This window comes from Pagrus pagrus (genome assembly GCF_965226575.1).
Source record: "Pagrus pagrus genome assembly, chromosome: 21".
NCBI lineage: Eukaryota > Metazoa > Chordata > Actinopteri > Spariformes > Sparidae > Pagrus > Pagrus pagrus.
Window position 1 is genome coordinate 6583019 of NC_140208.1, and position 27571 is coordinate 6610589.

Here is a 27571-nt window from a genome sequence, read left to right on the forward strand (position 1 = left end):
CAAAGTGTTAATGCTCATTTCATGTAATTCTGACAAATATAAGTACAACGTTTCTTCCTCATTTGACAAATTTTACTGACAGTTAAAGCTCCTGTTGATTTGACCTGGCATCTAAATTCCCCAGAATCCTGATGGATCGAGCATCCATCGGACACGCCGCAACAAAAGCAAGATTAATACTGGCATATCCCACATGTTAATGTAATTAGGAGTATCATAACAGAATATGCTGTTCACATCACCCGTATCAAATTCCGAATACACGTAGCTGGTGTCAGTGGTTTTAATGCTGCAGCTAATTTGTGTCCTGTGGGTTGCGAGGTGCGGCCTCCATAGATCGGACTTGTTCCTGCATGTCCCACGGCTCAATCGGATTGGGATCTGGGGAGTTTGGAGGCCAGGTCGACGCCCTGAGCTCTTCGTCACGGTCCTCTGGCAAAGCAATTTCCGTGCTGCCACTGGGGAGTGCCGTCGCCGTGAGGGGGTGGACATGGTCTGCAACGGTGGACCTAAGGTTTCCCAGCAGTACATTGCATTGTAACAAGATGATTAATGTTATTCACTTCACCTGTTAGTCGTTTAATAGTTAGTAAACAAAGCTAAACATAGCTTAGATTAAAAATATCTAAAGCTCACTTATAAAAAAGTTTAATTTTGTTTGATTAATCCACACAAAATGTATATAAATGTATTCCTTTTGTCTAAGTACATGTAGAATTTAATGTTTCCACTGCAACAACCACTTTGGACCACTAGGTGGTGACCTTGTGCAAAACATACAAGCCGTGTCAGTGTCATCTCAACAGAATTCATACAAAGAAACATCGGAAACCTAATTTTTAAGGAAATAAGTTTGTCTTTAATCATTTACAAAATAATTCAGGTGATTGTACGTGAGTAAAATTATATGTGTGCTTTAAATCAAGAACAAACTCAGGTTGATTAATTGCAGAGGAGTCATCCAGACAAACGTGCTCCATGAGTTGGCTCAATTGTTCTGAAGCTTTGCCAATTTATTTTTTTCTTGTAATGATCACTGACACACAGGTTTTATCATATGAGACTTGTTGTGGATTTATTGCATGAACAGATGGTACAGTAGCACATGTGTACAGAGGCTTTAACATGTGTAACACTACACACTGGTGTGTCAAACTGGATTATTTTTGACAGAAATGCATCATCTTAGTAAGGACCCTGTGACATTTTAGGAGTGAAGAGCTTGTCCCACAACTCCACCTTCATGATGGATCTGCCCAGAGGAGACATGGTGACCATGACGTCGAGGTTCCTGCCCTCGAATATGAGAGCAGAGCCGGTGGCCTCTGCCCGCGCAAAGTTCACCTGCTCCTTGTTGTAATACATCTCTTTGAACAGACCCTCGTTGACCTCTTTGCCCATCTCAAAGAGTCCTACGCCCACCCAGTTCTTGTACGCCCCATAGTCGTAGGGCACAGAGAACATTATGACTAATTTCTCTGTACCGCCTCTGTTCTTCTCGAACAGGTCGTAGGCCAGGAGGCCCACCGCGCCGGAGGCTTTGGCGCTGGTCTTGCTGAAGTTGCACACCTCAGTTTTCAGTGGGCGCACGATGGGTTGGGGTGGGCTGTGGCAGTTGCCACTCTCCAAGTGAACCCTGTAAGAGGAATAAAAGTGAGGGCAAAAACAAGAGGATGAGAAACTGGCGCCTTTTCATTTAACCTGCACTTGCATTTTTTTAAGCAACATTTTGTATCTTAAAAATGTGCAACACCACCATCTTAAATACAAACCCTGATCTCCAACAATTTGTCAGATGTAATGAAGGTGCTAACTAAGTCACACAGTGTATGTAACGCTGTGGTCCTGCCCTCTCACTGAAGTTACACAGTGCAGAAGCAAGTGACAGAGACACCATTCACCCCATTACAGCATGGTCACTGTACCATCAACATGATTTTGAAGCTGTTATTGTACGGTGAAAAAGTTGCATGATGTTGCTTTAACTTCAGTTTATCCATGCAAAGTTCATGAACGTCTACTATTATTTTAACAATACTTACACAGGGTCGAGCAGGCAGTAGCCATTGGTGACGTTGGTGATCTCAATGGTCACATTTCTTCGGCTTTTGAGGTTAGCAGCCAACGCTTCTGCTGATTCACTCATTGTTGCTCCTAAAGGCTGCGACAGAGTGCAGGAGGTGCAGAGTTTAAACTACAGGTCAGTTTACAGTGACTGATAAAATATCTACAGTGCGAAATCCTTCTTCTGTACTGTAAAATTCACTAAATAGTATTTGTCAGCAAGGAAAAAGACGCTTACCTGTCCGGATCAGAGGTGTGCAGCTCGCTCAGGCAGTGTCAGGTTTGAAACACTGGGTTCACTCTGTAGATGTTTCTCGTTCGGGGAATGTGTGACACCTAAATCCCACCCAAAACTGTCTCCACCCAGGACACACACCTACTCCCTGTTGCTCACTGTCTCAGACTTTTTTGTCCTGTCCTCACCTGAGGTATGTACACAGAGGCGTGAAGACAGGGTGCAGCCAACCATTACAACATCACTGTGTCTTTTTGTTTTCATAATCTTGTTTTTCCAAGCGAGGAGCCGGTTCGTTCGGCTTTTCGCGTCTCACATCGCACTGCGTCTGTATGCACCGCACCTCCTATTGTACATCTGATGTTTTCACTGTCTGACCGTGAAGACAACCTTGTGATTGTTGAAATGATTTCACCCACAGTGAGGAATGATGATGTGTCCACTGGTTGCAAATCTTTTAACTGACTTTTCATTTTGTTGTTGCTGCATGCAAACCTTTGTGATCATACGAATTAAAGACGATACCAAAGACATTCAGGTTCATGAGGTTGATTTTTATTCATTTACAGCACCCGTACATGACATGCATGACAGACAAATGGCATGTAAGTTTTCATGAATACTTGCAGACTGTGTTTTTATAAGATTTATTCCACTTAATTGCTGTTTATTCTCACAGCATTACAAAGAGACTCATCACATCCTGTCATACAGCTCAATTTTAAGAAAAGCCCTGCCCTCATCGGACATGGTGGCCCTCACGTCCACCGTTTTTCCCTGGAACTTCACCCCTGAGCCGTTGGCCTCATGGCGCACGAAGTTGACCTGATCGTCGTTGTACATGCGCTTGAACAGCTTCTCATCGCAGGTTTGCGACTTATCAAAGATGCCCACCCCCAGCCAGTTCTTGTAGAAGTTATAGTCGAACGGCACAGAGAACATGATGGCCATGATCTCCTTGCAGGAGCGTTTTTGCATGTTGAACAGCTCGTAGGTCAAGACGCCCACGGCGCCTGATGCCGTGTTGTCGTCCTTGGTGAAGGAGCACACCTCGGTCATGTTGGTGCGTAAGGTCGGCGTGGGAGGGCTGAAGGGGAAGCCGCTTTCCATGTGAACCCTGAAGGGCAGAAGAGGAAGGACGCAGGCGTTAGTGGTGGAAGAAATACTGAGACAGGAGTGTTTGTGACATTGAACCCGGCCCCACCCCGTGGCATCTTGTTGGTGTGATCAGGGTGGTATCACGTCCTGATCACACCGAGTTGCTTCAAAAAAACCTTGGAAAGCACCTCAGGCTAAACAGCACGGTCAGGGTTGAGTGTGCACATCATTCATGTTGTGGTGTCATTGCCTTGCACTGAAAAGTTGAGAATATTTTAACTTTTTTGCACATCTAAAGCTAGATTTTAACTAAACAAGACATTACACTCAAAACATAATTTTCCTAAAACACTGACGTCATGTCTTTCAGTTAAGTTCGATGTAAAGTATATAATTTAATGCAAAGTGCTTAAATTCAATTAATGCAATTTTTAATCATGATACTTAAATAAATTGTTTATTAAACATTATTTAATTCATTTACATCAACTCAACATGATGGAAATACATTCAATTATATACTTTACATAGAAGTTATGACATTTCTATATAATTTTCTTCTATTCTTGTATTGTGTGGAAATGTATATATGGTAATTTGTTTTATTACTAATATTCTCATATTTGTTAACTGTCATTATTGTCTTGTACCTACACAGAGTTTAATGGACGGAGGAGGGAGGGATGAAGTTACCTAAATGTTTTAACAAACTCATTTTGGAAACAGTGATGTTAAATGTCAAAAGTACAGAAGAGGATTAGAGCCTCTGGAGAAAAAAAAAATTGAGGTGTCACTATTTTTTCACCACAATTCAGTTTTTGCATGTTTTTTTTTTTCAGAATTCGCAGATCCAAACCAGAATTTTAAGAAAAACATCAAAATTCTCAAAAACCATCTCAGACATTCGGAGCTGACTTGTCTAACTCATAAACATCTGCAACATGGCCAGGGACCCGAACTAGACAGTGCTTTTTTGTAAGTGGTCCTGACTAACAGGGAGTCTTACTGTGGTTTCCAGAGACAGTAGATGGAGCTGAGGTTGGTCACCTCCATCACACAGATGCGGTTGGTGGTGAGGGCGACAGCGTGGGACTCTGCACTCTCGGGCATGTTGGCGGCTGCTGGGCGACGGCTGAATGACAGAGGTGAAGAAAAGAGCTGTGAAGGATTTATCATCATTTGAACTGAAATCACCCTGAAGGGAGAATAACTTGACTGATGTGCTGTGTGTTTCATTTTACATTCATGGCTAAGAGGCTTGTAAACGATTAATGTTACACTCCCGCAGCACACTGTTTCATCTTGCCACAAGATAAAGTGCTAAATGCATCTCTACTAACCATTACTACACACTATTATCTACCAATATTAGCACCAGACATTTGTTTTTCCAAACAATCCTATCTTTGGTGATTGCTGCATAATTATGTCAAAGTAAATGTACTTACTTTATGTCTCACACAGGATGGCAGAGAGGCTTCTGAGAACAGGTCTGACTTTGGATCGGACACAGGTTTGAAGTCACACCCTCCCTGAGGGAGTCACACCTCACGTCAGTGTGAGCTGACTGACAGGAGGTGTGTCTGTGCTCCGCTGTCAGATCTGCAGAAACCTACCTGTATAATAATGTCAGTGTGAACTTTAAAGTCTGCAGCTACAGTGAAATTATCTGGAGAACAGAAACATTGTGTGATTTAAACGACTCAGTACTGATGATCACTTTGGCACAAGATGGAAAATCACTGCTTGCACAGGCGAACAATAGATAAGCCCTCAGTGTCTGACAGTCGGTGGATAAAATACCTGAATGTCTGCTGAGATTTAAAAAGTAAAGAGTAGCAGACACACCTATCAGACTGCCAGTGCAGCTGATGATGGTGACTCATTTTAGTCGCAGCCCAAACCCAAACCGGTTCAACTCACAGAACACTTTGTGACAGTTGGGGATAGATTCATTTGTTACAAGCACTCAGTCTTCTTACCACAGCCTTAAAAAAACTGTCAGTGCAGTTGTTATGTTTGAGTGCGTTTCATTAGATGTCATGTTGATAAATGAGCTGCAACTTCATGCAACACACCTTCTCCTTGTTTTCTGCAGGTCGACCTGCTGCAGCAGGCACTGAATAGATCGCTAGGTAGTGTTTAAATAAGTTGTCAGTCCATTGACAGGAACAGAAAAGATTCAGAAACACACTCACAAACATACACATGGATGGATGTCTGACGGGCCGGGTAGGCTTGATGCTAAAAGACACAAAACGACCACAAAGAGACACAAAACAACTGCGAAGAGACACAAAGAAACCACAAAGAGATGCAAACATAATATAAAGATGCAAAACAACTACAAAGAGACACAAAACAACCACAAAGAGATGCAAACATAATATAAAGATACAAAATGACCACAAAGAGACACAAAATGACCACAAAGAGATGCAAACAACAACATAAATATGCAAAATGACCACAAAGAGACACAAAATGACCACAAAGAGATGCGAACAACAACATAAATAGGCAATACAACCACAAAAAGACCCAAACGACCTCAAAGAGACACAAAATGAGACAAAAAGTACAACAAAAACCAGATGACACAGAGATAATCAAAAAACTACAAAGAAACACAAAACAAACACAATATTCTTAATAACTGAATGTATCAGACTGATACAACAAAAACATCGTCTTGTTATATTTTCTTGGTGTTTTTCTGGCCTATTGTCTGGTGTGTTTATGTGTTCCTGCCGTGTCTCTCTGCAACAGAACTCACACATGTTGAGTATTTGAAATATGTTTCTTTTGTGTCTCCAAACAAGGGAGGCAGCTGTCTCTCACAATCTCACTCAAATGTGAACGAGTTCAGTGTCTGCTCAGGTAAATGAACTTGCAGTATGTGCGGCATGTCAGCCTGCAGAGCTTCACCAAACCGTCCTGTTGCTGTGCAGAGTCACTGCAGTGATCGAGATGCTTTAGATCCATGAAGCACAGCTCATTATATGTATTCATAGAGACATACGATGACCACAAAGAGACACAAAATGATCACATGACACACAAAATCACCAGAAAAGAGACACAAAATAAAAACAAAGAGACACAGAATGATCACGAGACACAAAATCATCAGAAAAGAAAAACAAAATAATCACAGACAGACAGAAACTACTAACTGCCTTTTTATCAGTATAACAAAACTCAACGACCCAAACTTACATTAGTGATTTAATGAGGCCTTTAAAGACACACAAAGCGTCTGTCCTCACCAGGGAACAGACAGAATGTGTTCGATCATTTTATAAACACCGCCAGTCAACATAAACAAGACATGCTGCTGAGTCATCAGCATTCAAAGATCCAGTCATCATCGATCAGCTGCTGGTCTTTCATTTTTAACCTCTAGCACCATCTTGTGGTCAAGTCAAAACTCACAGGGAAATAAAAAACATCAATTTCATGTAATTTGTTGTGTTATTACTCCAACATTATAGAAGTGCACTACTAAATTCCTGGGCTACTTTTTTTTTTTTTTATATAAATGACTCAAAAATGATAGAAACAAAATGTTTATTTGTTTATTAACAATACAATATGAACAAAAAAACAAAACATGTTTGCAAAAAGCTTTGAGCAGAAAATCTACCATAATAATCTAACAAATATAAAAATAAATCATATATATGAACAGAATACAAACTTACTCTATAAAAGATAGAAACAAGTAGCGAACCATTAAGTGCAATACGAACCATACAGTAGTAGTATGAAAATACCCTGTCACACCAGAGACAAAGATACAGTCAATGTATTGAAATGAAATGTCAGTATAAAAATAACCAGAACGTTTTCACATGTTTGAATTAAAGTGAAATGCCTCAGTTTGTTCATCACTTTGGTTTATGACCAGATGTCTGAAAAGACAATCACAAAAGCTCTCTAAACATTCCCATCAGCCTCTGTGTTTAGCATGCTAACACACTAAACTAAGCTAGTGTTAATGGTAAACATAATATAATACCTGACCAAATTTGGATGAGAGGGTGGATCTGGGGAGGATCTCCTGATTGTATCAGACTGAGAAACCACAATCTAAAGCATACCCTGCTTTATCGTCTATTTTAGTCTACATGGGACCATCATCTGCTCATTTTCTTACACTTATCAGGGAGCAATGTTTTTCAGGTTTTCCTTCCCAAGTCAATCCCAGACCAGATTAGATATGTTATCCCTCCAGCGAGTTGTGGGTCTGCCCTGGGGTCTCCTTCCAGTTGGTCGTGCCCGGAAAACCACCAAAGGAAGGCGCCCAGGACTCATGTTGCCACTACTGGGCAACTTGTATCCACAATCTAATTCCTTCCATCACTTCCCAGGGTTCATGACCATAGGTAAGGACTGGAACGTAGATCGACTGGTAAATGAACAGGTTTGTCTTCCAGTTCAGCTCGCTCTGGTCCGGTGCAACACCTTGATTGCTGTTGACACCGCACCGATCCGCCTGTCCGCCTCACTCATGAACAAGACCCAGAGATACTTAATCTCCTTTGCTTGGGATAGGAGCTCAACCCCAACCTGGAGGAATCATATAAATCGGCCACAAAAGGGATGGGAAAACCAGGGCCCCCCCAGCTGGAACCACACCTGGGAGGGGAGCTCGCCATGGGGCCACTGGTGACTGGGCCTTATTCACTGGGGCTGGCCCGGGACTGACAATGATGTCGGGTGCAATGTCTGCTGGGTGGCAGGTCACGACTGGGACCTGGGCGTCCTGACCCTTGGCATCGCAGACTGATCAATGGGACCCTAATTTGCAAAATGTTGTATTGATGAAGACTTTAAACCAGTGATTTAGACCGTAAACTCATCAGGAAACTGTTTACAGAGATAATAAATCAAAGGAGAAGTAAGGTCATTTTCTCATAAGCTTACATACAATCTGACTTATTTTTGGAACCAGACAAGTCTGCTGGACATTACTCTTTGGATGCACAGATAGTTCTTGTTAGTGGATGAATACTTTTCGTTGACTTTGGTCATATCATTGGATTTGTCAAGAATAATATAAAATATTCTCAGCTGTTTCCTTAAGGACCAAGAAAAAGAGCAGGGATCAGTTCATGTCACGTCCTCAGCCTGACAGTCACTTCTGAGGGAACATGGACCCAGCGGTGATGGACGACAGTCCCGTCTTCTCTTCGATCCATTGGTTGTAGTTGGTCACTTTGGTGTAAACGCCGGGTCGAAACGCCTTCGAGCAGCCGTCGCCCCAGCTGATCACTCCAAACAGGAAGAGCCTGTCGCCGACCTCGCACGCCAGCGGCCCCCCTGAGTCTCCCTGTGGGAAACAGACGAGCACCGTTAAAGGGAATCAACACGCTGATCTGATGAAGCAGAGCCTGATCGAGTCGGGACTTGTTGTGAATACCTCGCAGGCATCTTGGCTCCAGTCGGGACGACCGGCACAAAACATGTTCTCAGTGATCATGTTTCCATAATAGTCCTCGTGTCGACACATATTGTCGGCGAGGAGGTTCACTTGAGCTTCCCTGAGGTACTGAGACTTATACCATAGACCTGGAGAGGAGACAAGCTGTTAAAACCAGACAAATACTTCACTCATGATGGGTTGTTAAATACATATAATTAGTGGTTAGATCAAGCTGATTATATTCACCTAAGTGTTGCAGTTAAAGACATATTGTGTAAGACATATTGTGTGAATGGACCTTTATTGTAGTTCAAACCCAGAGAAATCCACAAGTTCACTCAAGGTAACAGTACGTTTCATGAGGAAGGAAGTCGGCGAATGAGACCAAACTTAACATGAACAAAACTAAAATATTATCTCATCTGTGAACTTTAGTGCCTGAGTCACGTCAGATAGATTTTCATCAACCTCTGACTGAACTCAGCACTCAGCAGAGACTCTGGTTCTCTCTTCTTCTTCGCCTCTCCTCTCTGTAACGTTACGTTCATGAAGTAAAGCACTTTCCCCCTCCAGCTCCAGTCAGCAGTCAACATTACAGAACATAAACACCAACAATGGAGGTCACCTCCTCGGATCACTGCTGCAGTCAGGCTGATAAACAGGAGTGAAGATAACATGAGATTTTTTGGGAACTACGGAAGCCCTAAACAGTCATGGGTCAAAAATATTATTTCTTCCATTTCCCGTGGTGAGTTAAATTTTAATTGTTTTCTTGAGATCTTAGATATCAACTGTTGTTTTCCCGATCTTTTTAGCGCTTGAGGTGATGCTTTATCTTTCTTCAGCCAATGGAGATGAAGAAGACTGTGTGATGAAAGCTCAGAGAAACTATTAAGTGGCTGTTGTTTGGGATAAACCGTCAAGATACAGATTCCTCACCGTATTTCTCTTTCCCGTATCCAGCGATCTCGCAGGTCATACCAGAATGGAGGCTCTGCTGAGGCGGCGGCAGGCAGACGGTCTTCACTGAGTTACTCACCTCTGCACACTTCCCCTGTCTGGCCCTCAGCTTCAGCAGTGCTGCAAGACCGTTATCAAGGAGTTAGTGCTTTGATTACATCACAACATCAATACTGAAGCCTCTAAAGATGTTCATACCGATGTCGTTGTTGAAGTTCCCCTCACTGTTGTCGAACCCTTCGTGGAGGATGATTTCCTCCACCCTGAATGTTTGCTCCGTAGTCGGGTCGCTTTCATTCAGAGCATTTTTCCCCAGGACGACAGAGAAGCGGCGGCTTTTGGTGTGAGAACTGAAACAGAAGTCACAAGTCAAGTCGACGTGTTGTTCCTCAGCACCTGCTGCTGTTACAGTCAATGACCTCACTTCTTACCCGTCAGGGAAGCAGTGGGCAGCTGTGAGGACCCAGCAGGATGAGATCAGGCTGCCCCCGCAGCGGAAAACCTTCTCCTTGGTTGCGCTGCGCCAAAATATGGCAGCGACCCACGGGTGGGATTGCACAGTGGCAACTGTTCCACCCACGATCTTCAACAGCTTTCTCCTGTTGCGCCGGCCACATGTGTCTGCAGCTGGGGGATGAAACCAGGATCAGTACAGTTGAGCACACACACACGACAACAGGATGTGATGAGTTCAGAAAGGCAGTGAAGTTACCTGGTTCTGGATCAGCTGGTGCAGGTGCAGGTGAAGGCTGAGCTGGAACTACAAGATTAGAGAGTTTAACGACAATAAAACATGAACTCTGGTTTAGATTTTCTGTAACGCTGTAACGCTCTTACTCGACTCAGAGGTACACCGTGGGATACCGCAGTACTCCCACACCAGCCGCAGGTTCCTCCGCACGTAACACCACGGACGCCGTCTGTAGAACAGATTTCTGAGGAAAAACACATGAAATCAATCAAACTCTCCGACTTGTCTTGGACACAGAGGACTCTGGACTTTACCTCGACAGCAGGATTATCACTGAATTAGAATCACCCAGAAAAGTTGATGCTTGTACAAAAAATAGTCTTGTGTTCGATGGTCGGTTAAACATGGACAAGTTCATTTCAGCTCCTGCGTATATTTAATTGTTTGCTCAAAATTTCCCGCACATAAAATTCACCTCTACAATGTCTCTCATGGGAAACTCATACGTACACACGGCAATAAAGAAATGAATGAAGAGGAATTTTTGAATTTGTCCTCTGGGGTTGTTTTTATGTAAATGTGCATCGATTTGAGGAGAGTCTATGGTATCCAGCCATCGTATTTATCCAACTTTACACATGAAAACGCTTCTTTCACTTAAATACAGTTTAATTTATAATACAGGGCAAAAAGCGCTTTTCTCGCAGGGAAACTTGGAACCAAATATGAAGAAGTAATCAACTGAAACCATGTTTGCCGTCATGTTTATCCAACTTTCCTCGTTGGATAAATAAGCTCCACATTTTTTTGTAAATGTGTCATGCAGTGTGGGACTCACACTCGTCTTGGTCTTGACTTGATTAAAGGCCAAAACAAAACTGAGTATACACAGGCTGAACACATGCCATAAAGCAGACCTACCTGCAGTAGTTGTGCCTCCCTGAATTCACATCTGCAGACAGGTACAGCTGCCTGGTGTCCGAGTCCCACTCCTCACACGTCCGTCCACTCGCTGATTTCGACACTGTGCCTTTGTAGTACAGTCCCAGCCCCTCGTAGCAGTCACCGCTGTTCACTAAAGGAACGGGACAGTGTTCTGTTTAAAACTGTGAAAAAGATCAGTGCACTTTGGTTTTTTGCATTTAAGCTTCTTACCTGTTTCACATTTTTCCCCTGTGAAGCCGTCAGGACACAAACAAAACATGTGTTCCCCAGAAGTCAAGGCGGGGACGGAGGTGCCTCCATTCAGACAGACCCCACCTGGATAACAAAGGATAGGTTTGATTTCATGCTCGGTGCAGCCTGGAGAGAACCAGAGAGCTGTGACGGATTCTTACCTGAGCTTTCGAAGGACGAGGAGAACGAATACGAAGAGGACGAAGAGGAGGAGGAAGGAAAGGAGGAAGAGAACACAGATAATCTGTCCCGTCCTATGTCTCTGAATGAGCCCTAAAAAGCACAAGAAGTCTGATGAACTCTCATGAAGGTAAATGCAACATTTCAGAACAAGATAAGATAGAAATATCCTTACTGCCTCAGCTGTCCACAGAGCTGCCAGGCTGCAGATCAGAGCACAGAAACTCTTCTTCATCATCATCATCACGTTGGATCTCTGCACAGATTGGAATCCGGACAGCAGGAACGTGCTTGCAGAGAGCTGTATGGGAACCTCCTCAGGGTTCATCGTGTTTTGACTGCTGCGTGCGGGGAGGAGGGAGAGCTGTGATTGGTCGAGGAGAGCTGGCCCACAAGATTTGATGTGAAGAAATGTGTGTTTGCGGATGACTAAGAGTTGTTAATCCGCATTGTAATTCTCAGGAAGCACATCAGTAACTCTGGTATGTTGGAGGCTGGGGGTGTCAGATTGGACACACAGCTGTTTAGATGGTGAATCTGGATTAAAGCGAGCGTGGATGAATAATAAAAACCAGTGTTAATCATGTTTAGACTGTCTGGACATCATACAGCTGCAGCATGTTGGTGTCCACACCCAGTGACACCTCAGAAGGTCTCACCACTGACGCCGCAGCAACGATTGAGAAACTGATACTAAAATACTAATAATGAGCACATGAAGGAGAAACTGTGTCAGTGTGTCAAGGGTGTGTCTTTGACATAATTTCACATGATTTAGTCATTTGGGGCGCCTAAAATCCGTACGTTTGTGAGAGTGGAAAGCCAAAACAGTCGCAGTCGGTTAAATATAGGCCATAATAATATTGACATATATTGACATAATAATATTTCTCGATTGAGTAATTTGCGTGCACATTTAAAAAAAACAAACATCCACGTCACCTCCCGGGCTCTGTACCTAGCAGCTAGTTTGGCTGTTATGGATTACGGGGGATTATGGATTATTTACATGATGTTATCATAAATGCATTATTAACACAATATCAATATTTCACTTTTAAATTGGCTAACACGGTCATTGTCAATATCGGTATATTACAACACCTTAAATCACAGCAGAGAGATTAAAGATCCAACTTTTCACTTGTATTGTTGGTCTTATATTATCATTTAAAATGGAAAAAAATATTTGTATTAAAGTATTTTCACTAGTGGTCTCAGACTCTTGGACCCTGCTGTAATCAAACTAAAGTAATTAAACAAAGATTATTGGTGTAATTTGCATTTAATTCACTGGATGTCACTGTTGCTCTCTGAACATCAGAGCTCAGTTATCCTGATTGCACCTGAAGTTTCATACGTGGTCCATCTGCTGTCTGATGAGGAGACTAGCAAACAAACAAACAAACAAACAAACAAACAAACAAACAAACAAACAAACAAACCTACCACTGAAAACAAATAATGATGATGAGGTTATGTGAAGATGATGATGATGATGATGATGATGATGATGAAGAGTTTTCCGTCACCTGGATCAGTCTGAGGTTTTATGTTAATGAAGGCAGTTTCATCCAATGAAGCGGGAGTGAGGGCAAATATGTACACTAGGATCCCGGAAGTGACCGAGTTTGGATCCTGCTTGGCTTGTGCTACCTTTACGGGCCGTCGGAATTATAAAAGCTCTTGAACATAACATGACTTAAAAACATGGGAAAGACAGATCTGTTAACACTGTTACAGCAGCATATTGTTAGCAGGAGAAGTAACTTCATTTAAATCACAATGGTTTATAAAACAAAAGCCTGTAATTCATGTTTTAATGAATATCTTCTGACTTCCACGTAATGTTAATTGATTTTTTAATTTAATTTTTGTAATAACTTTTTTATTGAACTGTTTATTCTTTATTTTGCGTGATTGCATTTAATCGTGGATTGTGTTTACATTTAAGATTTTCCCTATGTAAAGCACTTTGTGACTTTATTTTGAAACGTGCTACATGAAATTTTGTTGTGGTGGTCACTGTCCAAAAATGTGTTAGTGTTTTGTTTGGTTGATATATGGTGAGGGTCTACAGGCCCATATATTAAAATTAAATCATATCAAAATTATAATTGACACTTTTTATAATAATAATAATAATAATAGTGGCTTATTTGTGTTGCACTTAAGGGAAAAAAACAGCCTTACAAAGTACTTTACAACACAAACAAAAAAACACAACAATAAAATACACAGTATTATAGGCCTATGAATAAGCAGACACGCATAGGGAATAAAAGAGCGATAAAACTTATAACAATGGCTGAATACAGCCACGAAAACACTGAGGATAAAACGTAAAAAAACAACGTGTAATCTAAAAAAAGAAAACATTCTTGGCCTACATTCGCTGGAGGCTGTAGTTTCCGAGCCGCTCCTGAAGGCGTCAGGAGCGCAGCGGCTGTCAGCGTTGGATGAGGACGGAGATTATCCTCCTTTACTGCGACTCAGTGTTAACACGGATCCACACAGGCAGGAGGTGCTTTGTGACACAAAATGGGAAACGCCGACACCAAACTTCACTTCAGGAAGGCGGTGATCCAGCTCACAACCAAAACTCAGGTCGGTTTATTTCAATTAAACACCGTTAAGTGACAGAGACGAGCGGCGTTTGTGGTTTTAATTCTGGCTGTGGAGATAAAGTTGGAGTGCCAGATGGTAGCCTGAACTGCAGCCCAGATGACATGAAAGAGGAGAGAGAGAAAAGAAAACACAGCAGTCAGTTTACATTGATGATTTTCAGACAAAATACAAAGACATCACCTGAAATATTTAGATTATATTTTAATATTTGTGCTGTTAAAGTCACTGAAAACAACAATTATGGTCTTCTGCTTCCACTTCTTCCAGTTTCTTGATTATTTAGCGAAATCATCCTTTAATAACATGAACATGTAACATGTTGAATTTAATTGGTTATCTAGCAGGGAGCAGAAATGTGTCTAACAGGTGCATTTAAGGTGGAACTAACTAGATACAGTAGAGTTGGATCTACAAGGTTACTGAGCCTGTTTCGGTACTGTGTGTTGATTAAAACTGCAACAGTTAGTCCATTATTGGATTAATGTATGAGCAGATGGTTAAATTGATTTACAAGCAAAGTGTTTTATAATCGATCGATCAATTGAACCAATTTTTAAGCAAAAATAATTTTTTTACAGTTGGGTCAAAAAGTCTGAGACAGCACATTTGATATTACTGTTGTCATCACAGGTGATGACAGAAGTTTAACAATATGTGTGTAAAGTAAAATCTTTAAAAAATGTCCATGAAATCTGAATATCTTAGTATTTTGTTTGTAGTCAAGCTGGCATGGACTCCACAAGTTTGTCCAACACACGTCAAAGCTTTGACATGGCATTGGAAACATGGCTGTTATTGACTTTCCTCCACAGTCACCTGACCTCAGCCCTTTTGCCTTAATGACAGCATACACACAAGCTGGCATGGACTCCACAAGTTTGTCCAAAACACCTTAAAGCTTTGACAGAGCTACCTGAAGTCCAAAGAAGACCAAGGAGTCCTGACTGTCATGGACTTTCCTCCACAGTCACCGAAACACAACCCTTCTTCTGTAATGACAACATGTACTCCAGCTGGCATGGACTCCACACATTTGTGCAAATCACCTTGTGTTGGACAAACTTGTGGAGTCCATGCCAGCTCGACCACATACAAATACTAAGATTTTCTGATTTCATGGACATTTTTCATAAAAATCAACTCTTCACTTGAGTTGTTAAGTTGATGTTGACGATTGATGTTTTTCACAATTTTCTGACATTTTAAAACAAAAATAATTAATCAGCGATTGAAGAAAATAACTGATGCATAACTGAAACAACAGTCCAGTTGTACTGACCTGTTTTGTCCTCTCCGGCAGCCCGTAGAGGCCACAGACGATGCGTTCTGGGACCAGTTCTGGGCCGACTCCTCCACCACCATCCAGGACGTCTTCGCTCTAGTGCCGGCAGCTGAGATCCGAGCCGTCAGAGAGGAGTCTCCGTCCAACCTGGCAACCCTCTGCTACAAGGTAACCTGCAGTAACGATGTTAGAGGCTGTTTAGTCAGTTGAAGAAGATGTACTTTGATCTTTATATAAATTAAAAGCAGTTAAAGCCTTCCTCTAAATTAGTGCAGTGAAATGTAAAAACATAAAGTATCATAAAATGGAAATACTCAGGTAAAGTGGCTCATGATTGGACTAAAGTACTACAGCGCTTGAGTAAATGTACTTAGTTACCTTCCACCAGTGTCTTCGCTCCATCCTGGATACAGTCAGAGTCGGAGGAATGCTGCTGTTTGTTGTTCCCACACTTTAAACGTGACACACATCAGTGTTTGTAAAGGTCAGATTCTGCGAATTCCTGCAACAAGGAACGGATCTGTAGTTCAAAAGCACGAGTTCAGAGTCGTAACTGTCTTTATTCATTGTTTGATCAGATATTTTCTGATTGATTTCAATCAATCAGATTGATTGATTGAACCCCTTTTTCCATTTAAGTGGAGTTCTTTTATCGCTCCATTTGTTCAGAAGACTTTTAACATTTGAGAGTTTTGGCTTCTTTTGACGTCAAAAAATATTGTTTAGCTACTAAAACTCAATAATATATCTGCACTGGTATAGAAAATATTCAAATAATACCCTGGTTTATGGCGGTTCAGCGTAGCCTCGATTGTGCGGCTGCTTTAAGTGGGGCTCATGGGCCAATGTTGGATGGCCTTGAGGTTTGATTTGGCCTGCAAGATGTTTTTTTTAGATAAATTGATAAAAAAGAAAATTGTATCATGAAACACTGCTCCGCTGCTGGTAGCGCTCTCCTGCTGGTGATCTGACTGGTTGAAGCTTGCCCGTGACAGGGCCTGCCCTTTTCCAAACTAGCGGCACATTTCCACATGGCCCATCAGGATACTCTCATGTCTGTATGTTCAACATGAAGCTACAATAAGCAGGAGATTAGCTTAGCTTAGCATAAAGCCTGGAAACGAGGGGAAAAGATTAGCCCAGCTAAGAAAAATATAACTGTTTAGAGGCAACCAGTTTTCCCTTTCTTTCCCCATTCAGTAGCTTTAAAGGTCTTAAACTCTTCTTCATGTGTGTTTCTGTCCTCAGGCGGTGGAGAGGTTGGTCCAGGCTGCAGACTCCGGCTGCCCCTCGGAGAAACAGCGCCAGATCGTCCTGAACTGCGTCCGCCTGCTCACCCGCATCCTGCCCTACATCTTCGAGGACGCCGACTGGAGAGGCTTCTTCTGGTCCACGGTGCCCGGCGCCGGCAGAGCGGGGGTAACGCCTCCGACACACAATCTGTTACAGGAAGTGTTCTGGAGACAGGCCACAAACACTCTGCTGAGGCCTGATGTAACGTCTGCTCTCTCCGGTGTTTGAAAGAGTTTCTGGTGCTGTTACTCACTTTAGTTCTGCGTGTGGGCTGTAAGAGAGTCAACCAACCTCAGTGTGTGTAGCGATATTCAATACCTGGAAGCGATTTATTCAAGCTCTCATTATCTAAATTACTGTTTTAATCTTTTATTAACAGGAAGTTGTTCCCTGACAGTTACTGGCAGAGCAATTATCAGTTTAATGTCAAAACACTGGCTAATTACATAACCATGTTTACAAAGCCTGTGGCAGGAAAATAAGGTCCAGTTCACCAAATTGTAACAGGTATAAAATAGTAAAAACAGTCTTGGTGTGTTTCAGAGAAAAACAAGCCAACCGCCATGCTAACTGTTAAAACGAGCATGTTAGGAGGAAAAGTGTTTAACATTTTAGTTTGGCAAAAACATCATAACCTTTTTTCCAAAGGCACCCTGTGGAGGTTTTGACCACTAGTAGCACCCTGGAGCACTATGTGGCCCCAGACAAGTGCCAAGGTTTTATGCTTCTCGGTGGCCGCAACTCAACAAGGGATGTAGCAAAATGCAGCAAAAAGAATAAACAAGGTAATATGTACTCATATAAAAGATAATATTAAGCTAAACTAACACTGAATGTAAACAAGACACAAAAAAAATCTTAATTTCTTTTTAAAAAATCATGAAGTTTTCCTTCAAACTAATTCAGAGATGAATAAAAGCTCTGCTGTCTGAGGCGACTGCACCGCGCGCTGTGTTTGAAACATCAGACGGAGGAAGCGTATCCTCCTGCAGACAGTCTGCAGACTTTCATCTGTCAGCAGCTCTGCAGCCATCAGACGATCTGAGGCCCCAGTTAAAATCTACACCGGTTAGGAGTGATGGTGCTGTCTGAGACCGGAGCTGCTGCTGTTGATGCTGTCGAGGTCACTGTCCGAAAGCAACCCCCTCCCTCCCTCCCTCCCTCCCTCCCTCCCTCCCTGTCTCCCCCCTCCTCCTCCTCCTGACGGCAGCTGGTTCTCTGGTTACCTGGTCGGCAGGGGACCCACAGTCCAAACACTGCCCATATTGTATCCCCCCCTCCTCCTGGCCAGTGGTTGAATTAAGGAGGGATTGAATGTCCCTTAATTAAAGTGTGGGACTGAGGTGAAGTGCAGTTTGTAGCTGTATGAATTCAGTTTGTGATTCTGCAGCGAGATGCTTCAACTGACACGATTTAAAGACAAGAAAACAGAGAAACTGTGAATTTATAGACAATCCATGACATTTTTATTTGAATGCAGTATAAATAAACTCCTCTTTGTAGGTGTGGACACAAAAATGTAAACATCTGTTGAATTATATCAAATGACGAGGCTTGGCTCATACCAGCATCTCTAAATTAAAATTTAATTATTAATATTGAATACGTAAGTAGAATAACTTGAATGCGAGAGAGTCACTTTCTGGATTCACATGATGCACAGATCGTCATATTCTCAGATATCAGACGGTCCGTCACGTTAAAGCCCACATCTGTGACGTCTCCTAACTCGTCTCTTTGTCCTCCAGCGTCTGGACGAAGACGACGGCGAGGACGAAGCGCGGCCGCTGGCTGAGTCTCTGCTGCTGGCCGTCGCTGACCTGCTCTTCTGTCCAGACTTCACTGCTCAGAGTCACAAGAAGAGCAGCGCGGTGAGTCCTCTGCCTCCCGCATTACACTGACGTTCAGCTGCGGCCTCATTATCCCAGAGTGCAGCTGGACACAAACACCTGCCAATATTCAGTATTTAATTACAGATTTACCAGAGCATGGCCTCGGGTTCATTCACTGACTGCGAGTGACGTTTCTGCAGCACAGCTAGTGCTGCTTAAAGGTCGACTGGTGTGGATCCAGGAGGACGACTGAGCGTCCGAGGAATCGCCAAGTTCCCCAAGTGTCGTTTTATCAGGAATAAACCTGAACTGAACCTTTAAAGGTCTTGTTTGACCTAGAAGTAGAAGTCTTCACCAGGAAGTGAAAGCTCAGATAGAAAGTGTCCTGTGAGGACGTTCATGCTTCACGGGTCACCGAGGTGAGAACAAGCGACAGCCGCTGGTCATTTTCCACCTGCCGCCGTCACACCTTCACTCACGCTCCAGTGACTTTAACGTTTCCTTCTGAACGATCCGATGATGGAGGGGGTTAGGGCCTGCAGGGCAGCCATTTTGTGTCGCCTCCCTGCTCTCCAGCACCACGTATGTTTGCTCAACTGGGTTAAGAAGTGTCCACCCTGCTCTCCGCAGCCCAGTAGACAAACACGGCCACTCCTCCCTCTCTCCTCTCTCCGTCTCATGTGGAGTCACTCATTAACTCCAGCTACTGACTGAGGAGATTGTGTGAGGGAGATAACAGAGCTAACTGGTACCGCCGCAGGGTACTTAACAGAGACCTGCAGCACCGGACTGACACTGCTGCAGCCTAAAGGCAAACACTGAGCAAACACTGAGCTGAAGAAGGTTGTTTTTCTTCTTGTGTTTAAAGACTGTTGGAAGATTAGCTTGAAACTTTTGGAAATACTTATTTGCGTTTTTTGAGAGAGGTAGATGAGATATCAGCCTCGCGTCGGTGTGAGATACAGAGCTGGAGTCAGGTGGTAGTTAGCCTAGCTTAGCATAAACACTGGATAAATGTGTGTCACGGCCCGGTGCCCTCTGCTGTCAGTTTACTCATGAAGATTGCAATGGCAGCACCTCGTCAGATCCGTTCATGAAGCTGTGGTTATCTGTGCTGATGTGTCACGCACACGCACACACACACACACACACACACACACACACACACATCGTCAGCTTAGTCCACTTGTTGAATCACATGGTAGAAGTGGGTGTGAACACAGTCGAATGTGTCTCTCATCGTTATATAAGCAGACTGTGAGCGTTGAGTCTCAGTTTATAAAGGCAGTCGGTAATTGTAGACTGATAATCCTCAGTTTAACCAGTCAGTCAGGACTCAGTTCACCTTAAAACCCTTCTGTTTGTTTTTCAGCTGATAACATTAAGTTTCTGGGTGTAATTTACCCTCATCGACTTCTCACAGAGAGGACTTTCACTGGCCTTCACCTTAGTTTTTAATCATACCAAAGCAGTGAATAATTACATTTTAATCACTGATTGTTCAAACAAGGAAGGAGATATTAAAAGCCTTTATTATCATGTCTCTCTTCCTCAGGATGCAGCTGAGGACATTCAGTCCATCGACAGCTGTGAGTACATCTGGGAGGCGGGGGTGGGCTTCGCTCAGACACCTCCTCTAAACTACGTCCACGACATCAACAGGTGAGACTGAACTCTTGATTAACTTCTTGGTGCAGATCCAGATCCAGTAGTGTCTTCATTACCAGGATCATTTGACTGCACCATTTTCTGACTAAACACATTTTTGGGAGGATTTTTGATTTTAAAATGTACGTACGTTTCTTGGACTTTCCATGTGGATGACATCTTCATCTTGTGTACCTGTTTGTTCAGGACGGAGCTGCTGAAGCTGCTCCTCACCTGTTTCTCTGAAGCCATGTATCTCCCTCCGTCCTCTGAGAGAAAAAACCTCAACCCCTGGGTCTCTTTCTTCTGCTCCACAGAGAACAGGTGACACACACACACACACACACACTGCAGAACCTATGCAGAAGATCCAGGTAATTTTACAGCTGGGATGGGACCCAGGCACTTTTGGCTTCATGTGCCACTGACCAACTTTCATAATAATGAATAGGACCCAGCCTTCAGCACTTCATCCAGATGTTCCTTGTTATATCCATGACAAACCCTCACCAAGTCGATAAGATGAGGGATGTAGCCTGAGACGCAAAACACAGGGCTAAAAACATCCACGAAGCACTTGATCAGCACTCGCTGCTGCTCATTGATCTGATTCCTCAGAGTCAGTAAAATGTTCAGAGAGACGATCATAAAGGGGACAGAAATAGGCCTGTGGACACTGTCTGCTGTGCATTAACCTACACTAACATGACATGTCCCCTCTGAAGAGCCCTTCACTGCTCTGAACACTTAAAAAACTGATAGGCCTCCACGTGTGAAACATACATTCAGCGCCGACTGACCTCGACCCGTCTTTGACTCCTCAGACACGCCCTGCCTCTCTTCACCTCCCTGCTCAACGTGGTGTGCGCCTACGACCCCGTCGGCTACGGCTTCCCCTACAACCACCTGCTGTTCTCCGACCACCGGGAGCTGCTGGTGGAGCAGGCGGTCCAGATCCTCATCGTCACCCTGGAGCACGAGGCCGGGTCGGCCACCGGCGCCGCCCTGCAGGCCCTGGACGGGTCTGCGTCGCCGTCGGCTGAGGAGGAGCAGGAGGTAAGAGGGAGATGAAAGGATCAATTTTTAATTTATAATAAAAAACAGTGATTCTGACTTTAATTTTTTTTTTTTCTTCAGTCAGCTGGACCTGAAAACCTCTTTGTGAATTATCTCTCCAGGATACACAGAGAAGAGGTAAACACTGCTGACCATTAACCCCTGAACAGGATGGTGCTTCAGGACGTTTCAATGTGTTTTCATTGTTCATCAGGACTTGAGCTTCATCCTCAAAGGTCTGGCTCGGCTGCTCAACAACCCTCTGGTCCAGACGTACCTGCCTCGTTCCACCAAGAAGATCCAGTTCCACCAGGAGCTGCTGATCCTCTTCTGGAAGTTCTGTGACTTCAACAAGGTGTGGAGCTCGAGCTAAGGATGGTGGTGTCTATGTACTGCTTTGCCGTGCTAGCTGTGAGACTTAGTCACGGTTCCTGTTTGATTCGTCTTGATAACTTTGGTGATCTACCGGCTTTATTTTGAAACACAGTCACTGAGTACACCATATTCAAAATCTGAAAACTCAAGCAAATGCCTCTGTAGTTTTTTTATGTGTGGGGGAGTTAAAAGCTGAACTCTGTGTGTTTTTAGAAATTCCTCTTCTTTGTGCTGAAGAGCAGCGATGTGTTGGACATGCTGGTTCCCATCCTCTTCAACCTGAACGATGCCCGAGCAGATCAGTGTGAGTCAGAGCCGCCCTCCGCGCTGCGTGTGGGAAGATTAAATATGATGCATGTGTATTAAGTGTTAACGCGCCGGGATCATTATTAAAACCCTCTGCTAAAGCTCTGAGAGGTGAATCTTTCTGTTGGTGTTCGCCTGCAGCTCGCGTCGGCCTCATGCACATCGGCGTGTTCATCCTGCTGCTGTTGAGTGGAGAGAGAAACTTCGGCGTTCGTCTGAACAAACCGTTCACCCTGCGCGTCCCGATGGACATTCCCGTTTTCACAGGAACCCACGCTGACCTGCTCATCGTGGTAAGAGGTGATCGGTGGTGAAAACATCCCTGCCAGCTCTCATGATTTTCCCCAGAGACTCCTGTTTTTCATTCACTCCCTCCTGTGCTCACTCTCTCCTGATTTCCATACGTATTTACCCTTCTAGTTACTTATGTAGATAGTTTGTAGTCTACTGAGTGTTTGAGTGAGAGATGGACAGAAAGAAATACTCAAATCACAGACGTCCTGGAGAGTATTCCCATTTCCTACGTAAAGTTTTAAAGGACAGGGGCTTGCGGTTTTAAAATCTGCCGCCTTGAGTTTATCCTTAACTAAATGGAGAGACTGAGGGTGGATGTTTTTGGCTAGTTTGTGATTTGTTATATAATTCAGATTTACTTGCTGAGCACATCTGAGGCTGACAAAGGAAAGCTTCCACAGATTAAACCTGCGGTCTTTCTTTAAAAGCCCGACTATCGCATCAATTTTCTCTTTTACTTTTTGTGTTCAGATCTTCCACAAAATCGTCACCAGTGGACACCAGCGCCTCCACCCTCTGTTTGACTGCCTGCTCACAGTCATAGTGAACAGTGAGTGTGACATGACACGGGACATGTCGCCATCTGGTGGCTAAAAAGAAGAAGTGCAGAGTGTTTTTAAAGTCTCTGTGGGACTCTGTGACTCTGTTTCCTGTTGTTTTTTTCCCCGCAGTTTCTCCGTATCTGAAGAGTCTGTCCATGGTGGCGGCGAACAAGCTGCTCCACCTCCTGGAGGCCTTCTCCACCCCCTGGTTCCTCTTCTCCTCACCCCAGAACCACCACCTGGTCTTCTTCCTGCTGGAGGTCTTCAACAACATCATCCAGTATCAGTTTGATGGTGAGAACAAACAGACGTGAACTCAGGTCAAATCAAACAAATGTGCTCCCAGCCTCTACCAACGACTGAATCTCCCTCACAGGGAACTGCAACCTCGTGTACGCCATCATCCGGAAGCGGAACGTTTTCCACCAGCTGGCCAACCTGCCGTCCGACGCGGCGTCTATTCAGAAGGCCCTGCAGAGGAAGAAGAAGTCTGGGATCTCCAGATCGAACTCTATAGAGACAGTGTCCATGGAGGGCTCCAGACCGGCTGTACCTGCTGAGCCGGGCACACTCAAAGCCAGCTTAGAGGCCACTCCAGGTAGGCTGTTAGAGTACAATCAACACTGAAAGTTTCACCAACACTTGCTCATGTTGGTGTTTGTCAGCTCCAGCTCTGATCGTTTGTCATGAAAACACCCGGGTGAACACGCTAATGTTTGCCCCTTGTCCGGTGCGATGCTGTGAAGCCGGGCTTGTTAATACTTTTTCCATCCGCCTCTGTTCAAGCAGCGCTCCGAGTTGAGCTTGAAAGAGTGACTGAAGTAAGAGATATTAAAAAAGTGGACACTGGAGTGGCTTCCAAGCCTGTCAGCTGCCTGGTCGCTACTGCACATGTGCAACTCTCAGCAGAGATGAGAAAGAAGCGAGATGTCTCACTGGTTACTGCTGCCATCATCAGCTCTGGTAAAAAACAATGTGTCTGACTCAGAATGTTGTTGATTAAGACTTTTTAAACCGACTTCAGTGTCTTCTGGAAGTGTTCTGATGAGGTAAATGATCTGATGCTTTCTACTGTTCCTGTTGTTTCCGGCGCGTTTGTGATGACGAAAGGAAAAAAAAAAACAGAAAGGCAAGAAGGGAACAGTAGGAGACAGAGGAAACAAGATACAACCTTCTCAGAGCTGTCGCTCCAGCCTACAGGGAGAGAAGAGTTTATGCTCAAAAGTTTTTTTTTCTTCTCTTGTGTCCTTCAGGCATTGATAAGATAACAGAAAAGGCTCAGGTGAGTGAGGACGGCACCATGATCGCCGTGCCACATTCAGACTCTCCACAGACGCCGGCCGACTGCGGCGCTGCAGCCGGAGGCAGCGACACGGAGTCCAACTCAGAGAGAGACCACGAGGTAACGACGCCTCACGTCACCGATGTTCTCACCACGTTTTTATGTTTCTGCTGTTAAAGTGATTTATTCTGTGGTCAGGTGTATCAGGCAGAGTCAGAAGCAGCGAGGAGTCGACTGTCCAGCGTGTCGTCATCAGCAGCCTGGAGCCCGAATCCAGACTGGGTATGTAGTCTTTGTCACTGTTCACTGATGTTTTTATCTTATTTACTTTCTATCTTTTGGTCTGTTTGGCTGTTTTGGTGTTGTTGTTGTACTTTTAATATAATATGAAATGTAACAGTATAACAGTGTTAAAAACACACTTCATTTGCTGCGTTACTATCACATCGTAAAATCTAACACACACAACAGCTCATGTGCTCCTCCCTCTGTTACCCGTGTGTCTCAGGTGTTGTCATGGAAAGCGAAGCTTCCTCTGCAGACCATCATGCGGCTGTTACAAGTCCTCGTCCCTCAGGTGGAGAAGATCTGCATCGACAAGTAAGAAATTATTTAACTTTAAACCCTGAAGTAAATTGATTATATGGCTTTTTTGGTGTCGTATCTTCCTGTTGTGTTGTCTTTTTCTTGCATCTGTGGAGCACTTTGCGTTGCCAGTTCAGTCACGGCGACTCTTGACGCTCATACTACATCTGCTGATGGGCGGCTGAAGCCTTGTGAAGCGTCAGGGCTTCAGACTCACTGAACACAGCGCCCTCTGGTGGCTTGTAAAGCTTAAAACCACCACCACCACCACACGTCGCTATTTATAGCGTCAGTCTCATAATCTCATGCAATAAAACAATAAAAGCCTGAGATGCCTGCATGTTATTAAATCTGTTTCTTCCACATTGTGCCACATTAAATACAGATGTAACTGTGCACTATTTTACTATAAACTGTCCAAAAAGCTTCAACATAAAAATATATTTTGCTGAAACAAAACATTAATGTATCTTTTGGTGCAGTTTAGTTCACCACATTCATTAAAGTGAGAGTGATATTGATTAAAGATATTGATAAAAGCGAGTCACGTGATATTCTTCATCGGACACAATTTCCGGCACACTTTATTGAACCGGTGCCGTCACAGGAGTGAAACTGGCTTCGGAGCTTCGTTATCTGTTTTTATTGTGTTAATATTAAAACTGCCTCCGCTGCTGCCGGGAATATAAAAGAAATCCCCGCCCTTTGTGCTCGATTCTCCTGGTAACAGCGTCTCTGACACCAGATGTTTGGATTGGCAACTATTAAAACTTTAAATAGCATCTAAAGGTGTGTTAAATCTGGGCTGCAACAAACATTTACTTTCGTTATTGGTTTATCATCTGAATATGAAGGGGAACAGCCTCAGTGTTCTCCGTTTGTCTTCTGAACTCCTCACCACATATGAACCCCTGGAAGAAACTGTCAACAAACTCTAGATCAGGGATGTCAAACTCATTTTAGTTCATGAGCCACATGCAGCCCAAGTTGATCTCAAGTGGGCCAGATCAGAAAAAAACATAATAAGGTACAAATAACCTCTGAATTTCTCCCTTTCTTTTAGTACATTCTGAAAACATTCACAGATGATGATAAAGGATTTATTCAGGAAACATAACTTCGGTCCGATTAAGCGTTGTTGTCGTCCTCAGGGGTTTGACAGACGAGTCAGAAATCCTCAAGTTCCTTCAGCACGGCACGCTCGTCGGCCTCCTGCCCGTCCCTCATCCCATCCTCATCAGGAAGTACCAGGCCAACGCCGGCACGGCCATGTGGTTCCGCACCTACATGTGGGGAGTCATCTACCTACGGTAAACACGCCACGCCTGTTTACTTTACTTGTTTTGTGTATGTATCTGAATAATAACGAGGAAGCAGTCGGTAGATTAACGTGTAAGAACAAACATTTATTCCAAACCGGCCCGACGAGTGTTGTGTAACGATCGACTGTCACGGCTTTAGTTTTAACAATGACCGGTTTCTTCTCTCTGATTCGTCTTTGTAGCAACGTGGATCCTCCGATCTGGTACGACACGGACATCAGGCTCTTTGAGATCCAGAGGATTTAAAACGGCTGTTTTTTTCACACCAACAAAGAAGATCTACCGTCTGGTCTCACTTCCCTCACACCTGAGCTGTGATCAGAGGAAGTGATTCTCAAGTTTCAAGTTTTTATTGTCAATTTCTCCACATGTACCGGACATACAGAGGAAGTGAAAATGATGATGATCGTCAATCTTCCTGCCAACCTTCAGGATTCAGACAAAAATGTGTCAAAACATCAAGTTGGAGTAGAAGAAATGCAAAATTGTCATTAAATGTGAGAATAGATGTGACATTAATTGAATATTAATGTATTCGCTCTGCCAAAATATAATTAGTAGTTGGAAGGGAAGTTTTTTGCATATCTTTGTGATGTTTGTTCAAACACACTCGACACTTTCTGTTTGTCTTTTAATCTCCTCGCCAAATATGAACTGCTGGAAATCACAGAGGATCAGCAGACTGAAGGAAACTGTTGTGCTGAGGCCTTTCACACTGAGCTGAAGGGAACTGAAGAGTGACTGCAAATGTAAATACAGTGTGTTATATGCTGAATTAAAAACTGTTCAGACTGGTTTGAGCTCTGAGGAAGTTCTTTCATGTGAAGCGTTTTCCTGAAACGCACTATATGGCCAAAAGTATGTAGACACCTGAACTACACACCCATGTGTGAAGTTGAACATCTCCTTCCACAATGATGGGCATTAATCGCTGCTCCATCAGCCTCGACTCCTCTGGTTTCTGTCCTCCAGATGTTGCTCCTGCTGCAAAGATTCCCATTCAGCCTGTGTTGTAAACCCAAAGTCACCCATACAATTAGTAGATGAGTAGAAGTCGTAAAGCATCTGACACTGAATATACTTTATTATTAAAAGTACAGGTAAAAGTACATTAAAGATATAACTGATATTCAGCCATTTTTGGATTCTATAAATTTTTTTTTATCCAGTTTCTTTGCTGATGCAGCATGTACCTGCAAAATAAGTAGTTACTAAAGTTATTAAATAAATGTAGTGGGCAAAAAGTACAATATTCACTCACAGAAATGTAGTTGAGTAGAAGTATAAAGTAACAG

General features: G+C 43.5%; 4 protein-coding genes across 4 annotated transcripts; 1 reads left to right on the forward strand and 3 right to left on the reverse strand.

Moving 5' to 3' along the window:
• Window positions 1–17: 17 nt before the first annotated feature.
• On the reverse strand, window positions 18–2826 carry LOC311250759 (tereporin-Ca1-like). The gene is made up of 3 exons (XM_084342770.1): window positions 2303–2826; window positions 2043–2161; window positions 18–1636 (listed from the first exon to the last, which is right to left on the reverse strand). Exons 2-3 carry the CDS (start codon window positions 2144–2146, stop codon window positions 1186–1188), a joined length of 555 nt encoding a protein of 184 aa, XP_084198896.1. The 5' UTR covers window positions 2147–2161; window positions 2303–2826; the 3' UTR covers window positions 18–1185.
• A 6-nt stretch (window positions 2827–2832) lies between these two features.
• LOC311250761 (DELTA-sagatoxin-Srs1a-like) lies at window positions 2833–4904 on the reverse strand. The gene is made up of 3 exons (XM_084342772.1): window positions 4846–4904; window positions 4404–4529; window positions 2833–3416 (listed from the first exon to the last, which is right to left on the reverse strand). Exons 2-3 carry the CDS (start codon window positions 4505–4507, stop codon window positions 2996–2998), a joined length of 525 nt encoding a protein of 174 aa, XP_084198898.1. The 5' UTR covers window positions 4508–4529; window positions 4846–4904; the 3' UTR covers window positions 2833–2995.
• A 2049-nt stretch (window positions 4905–6953) lies between these two features.
• On the reverse strand, window positions 6954–12102 carry plaub (plasminogen activator, urokinase b). The gene is made up of 11 exons (XM_084342497.1): window positions 12008–12102; window positions 11814–11925; window positions 11632–11736; window positions 11398–11551; window positions 10623–10720; window positions 10498–10545; window positions 10217–10412; window positions 9984–10135; window positions 9765–9905; window positions 8823–8971; window positions 6954–8732 (listed from the first exon to the last, which is right to left on the reverse strand). Exons 1-11 carry the CDS (start codon window positions 12074–12076, stop codon window positions 8538–8540), a joined length of 1419 nt encoding a protein of 472 aa, XP_084198623.1. The 5' UTR covers window positions 12077–12102; the 3' UTR covers window positions 6954–8537.
• Window positions 12103–14304: 2202 nt separating this feature from the next.
• hid1b (HID1 domain containing b) lies at window positions 14305–27071 on the forward strand. The gene is made up of 19 exons (XM_084341996.1): window positions 14305–14439; window positions 15761–15910; window positions 16991–17161; window positions 18784–18906; window positions 20423–20529; window positions 20722–20838; window positions 21339–21570; window positions 21652–21708; window positions 21785–21925; window positions 22159–22249; window positions 22393–22544; window positions 23017–23095; window positions 23217–23381; window positions 23464–23685; window positions 24341–24489; window positions 24568–24651; window positions 24878–24969; window positions 26106–26264; window positions 26459–27071. Exons 1-19 carry the CDS (start codon window positions 14374–14376, stop codon window positions 26520–26522), a joined length of 2421 nt encoding a protein of 806 aa, XP_084198122.1. The 5' UTR covers window positions 14305–14373; the 3' UTR covers window positions 26523–27071.
• The last annotated feature ends 500 nt before the right edge of the window (window positions 27072–27571 follow it).

What these genes read in the sequence shown, in the direction of transcription:
- LOC311250759 (XM_084342770.1), bottom strand. Translation starts at nt 2,146, where the DNA reads ATGAGTGAATCAGCAGAAGCGTTGGCTGCTAACCTCAAAAGCCGAAGA. An exon ending in TACTGCCTGCTCGACCCTGT is followed by an intron (nt 1,637 to 2,042) that starts GTAAGTATTGTT and finishes TTCCTCTTACAG; the next exon opens with GGTTCACTTGGAGAGTGGCA.
- LOC311250761 (XM_084342772.1), bottom strand. Translation starts at nt 4,507, where the DNA reads ATGCCCGAGAGTGCAGAGTCCCACGCTGTCGCCCTCACCACCAACCGC. An exon ending in TACTGTCTCTGGAAACCACA is followed by an intron (nt 3,417 to 4,403) that starts GTAAGACTCCCT and finishes TCTGCCCTTCAG; the next exon opens with GGTTCACATGGAAAGCGGCT.
- plaub (XM_084342497.1), bottom strand. Translation starts at nt 12,076, where the DNA reads ATGATGATGATGAAGAAGAGTTTCTGTGCTCTGATCTGCAGCCTGGCA. An exon ending in AGGGGAAAAATGTGAAACAG is followed by an intron (nt 11,552 to 11,631) that starts GTAAGAAGCTTA and finishes CCGTTCCTTTAG; the next exon opens with TGAACAGCGGTGACTGCTAC. An exon ending in ATACGGGAAAGAGAAATACG is followed by an intron (nt 8,972 to 9,764) that starts GTGAGGAATCTG and finishes TCTCCTCTCCAG; the next exon opens with GTCTATGGTATAAGTCTCAG.
- hid1b (XM_084341996.1), top strand. Translation starts at nt 14,374, where the DNA reads ATGGGAAACGCCGACACCAAACTTCACTTCAGGAAGGCGGTGATCCAG. An exon ending in TTCTGCTCCACAGAGAACAG is followed by an intron (nt 20,839 to 21,338) that starts GTGACACACACA and finishes TTGACTCCTCAG; the next exon opens with ACACGCCCTGCCTCTCTTCA. An exon ending in CGATGCCCGAGCAGATCAGT is followed by an intron (nt 22,250 to 22,392) that starts GTGAGTCAGAGC and finishes GTTCGCCTGCAG; the next exon opens with CTCGCGTCGGCCTCATGCAC.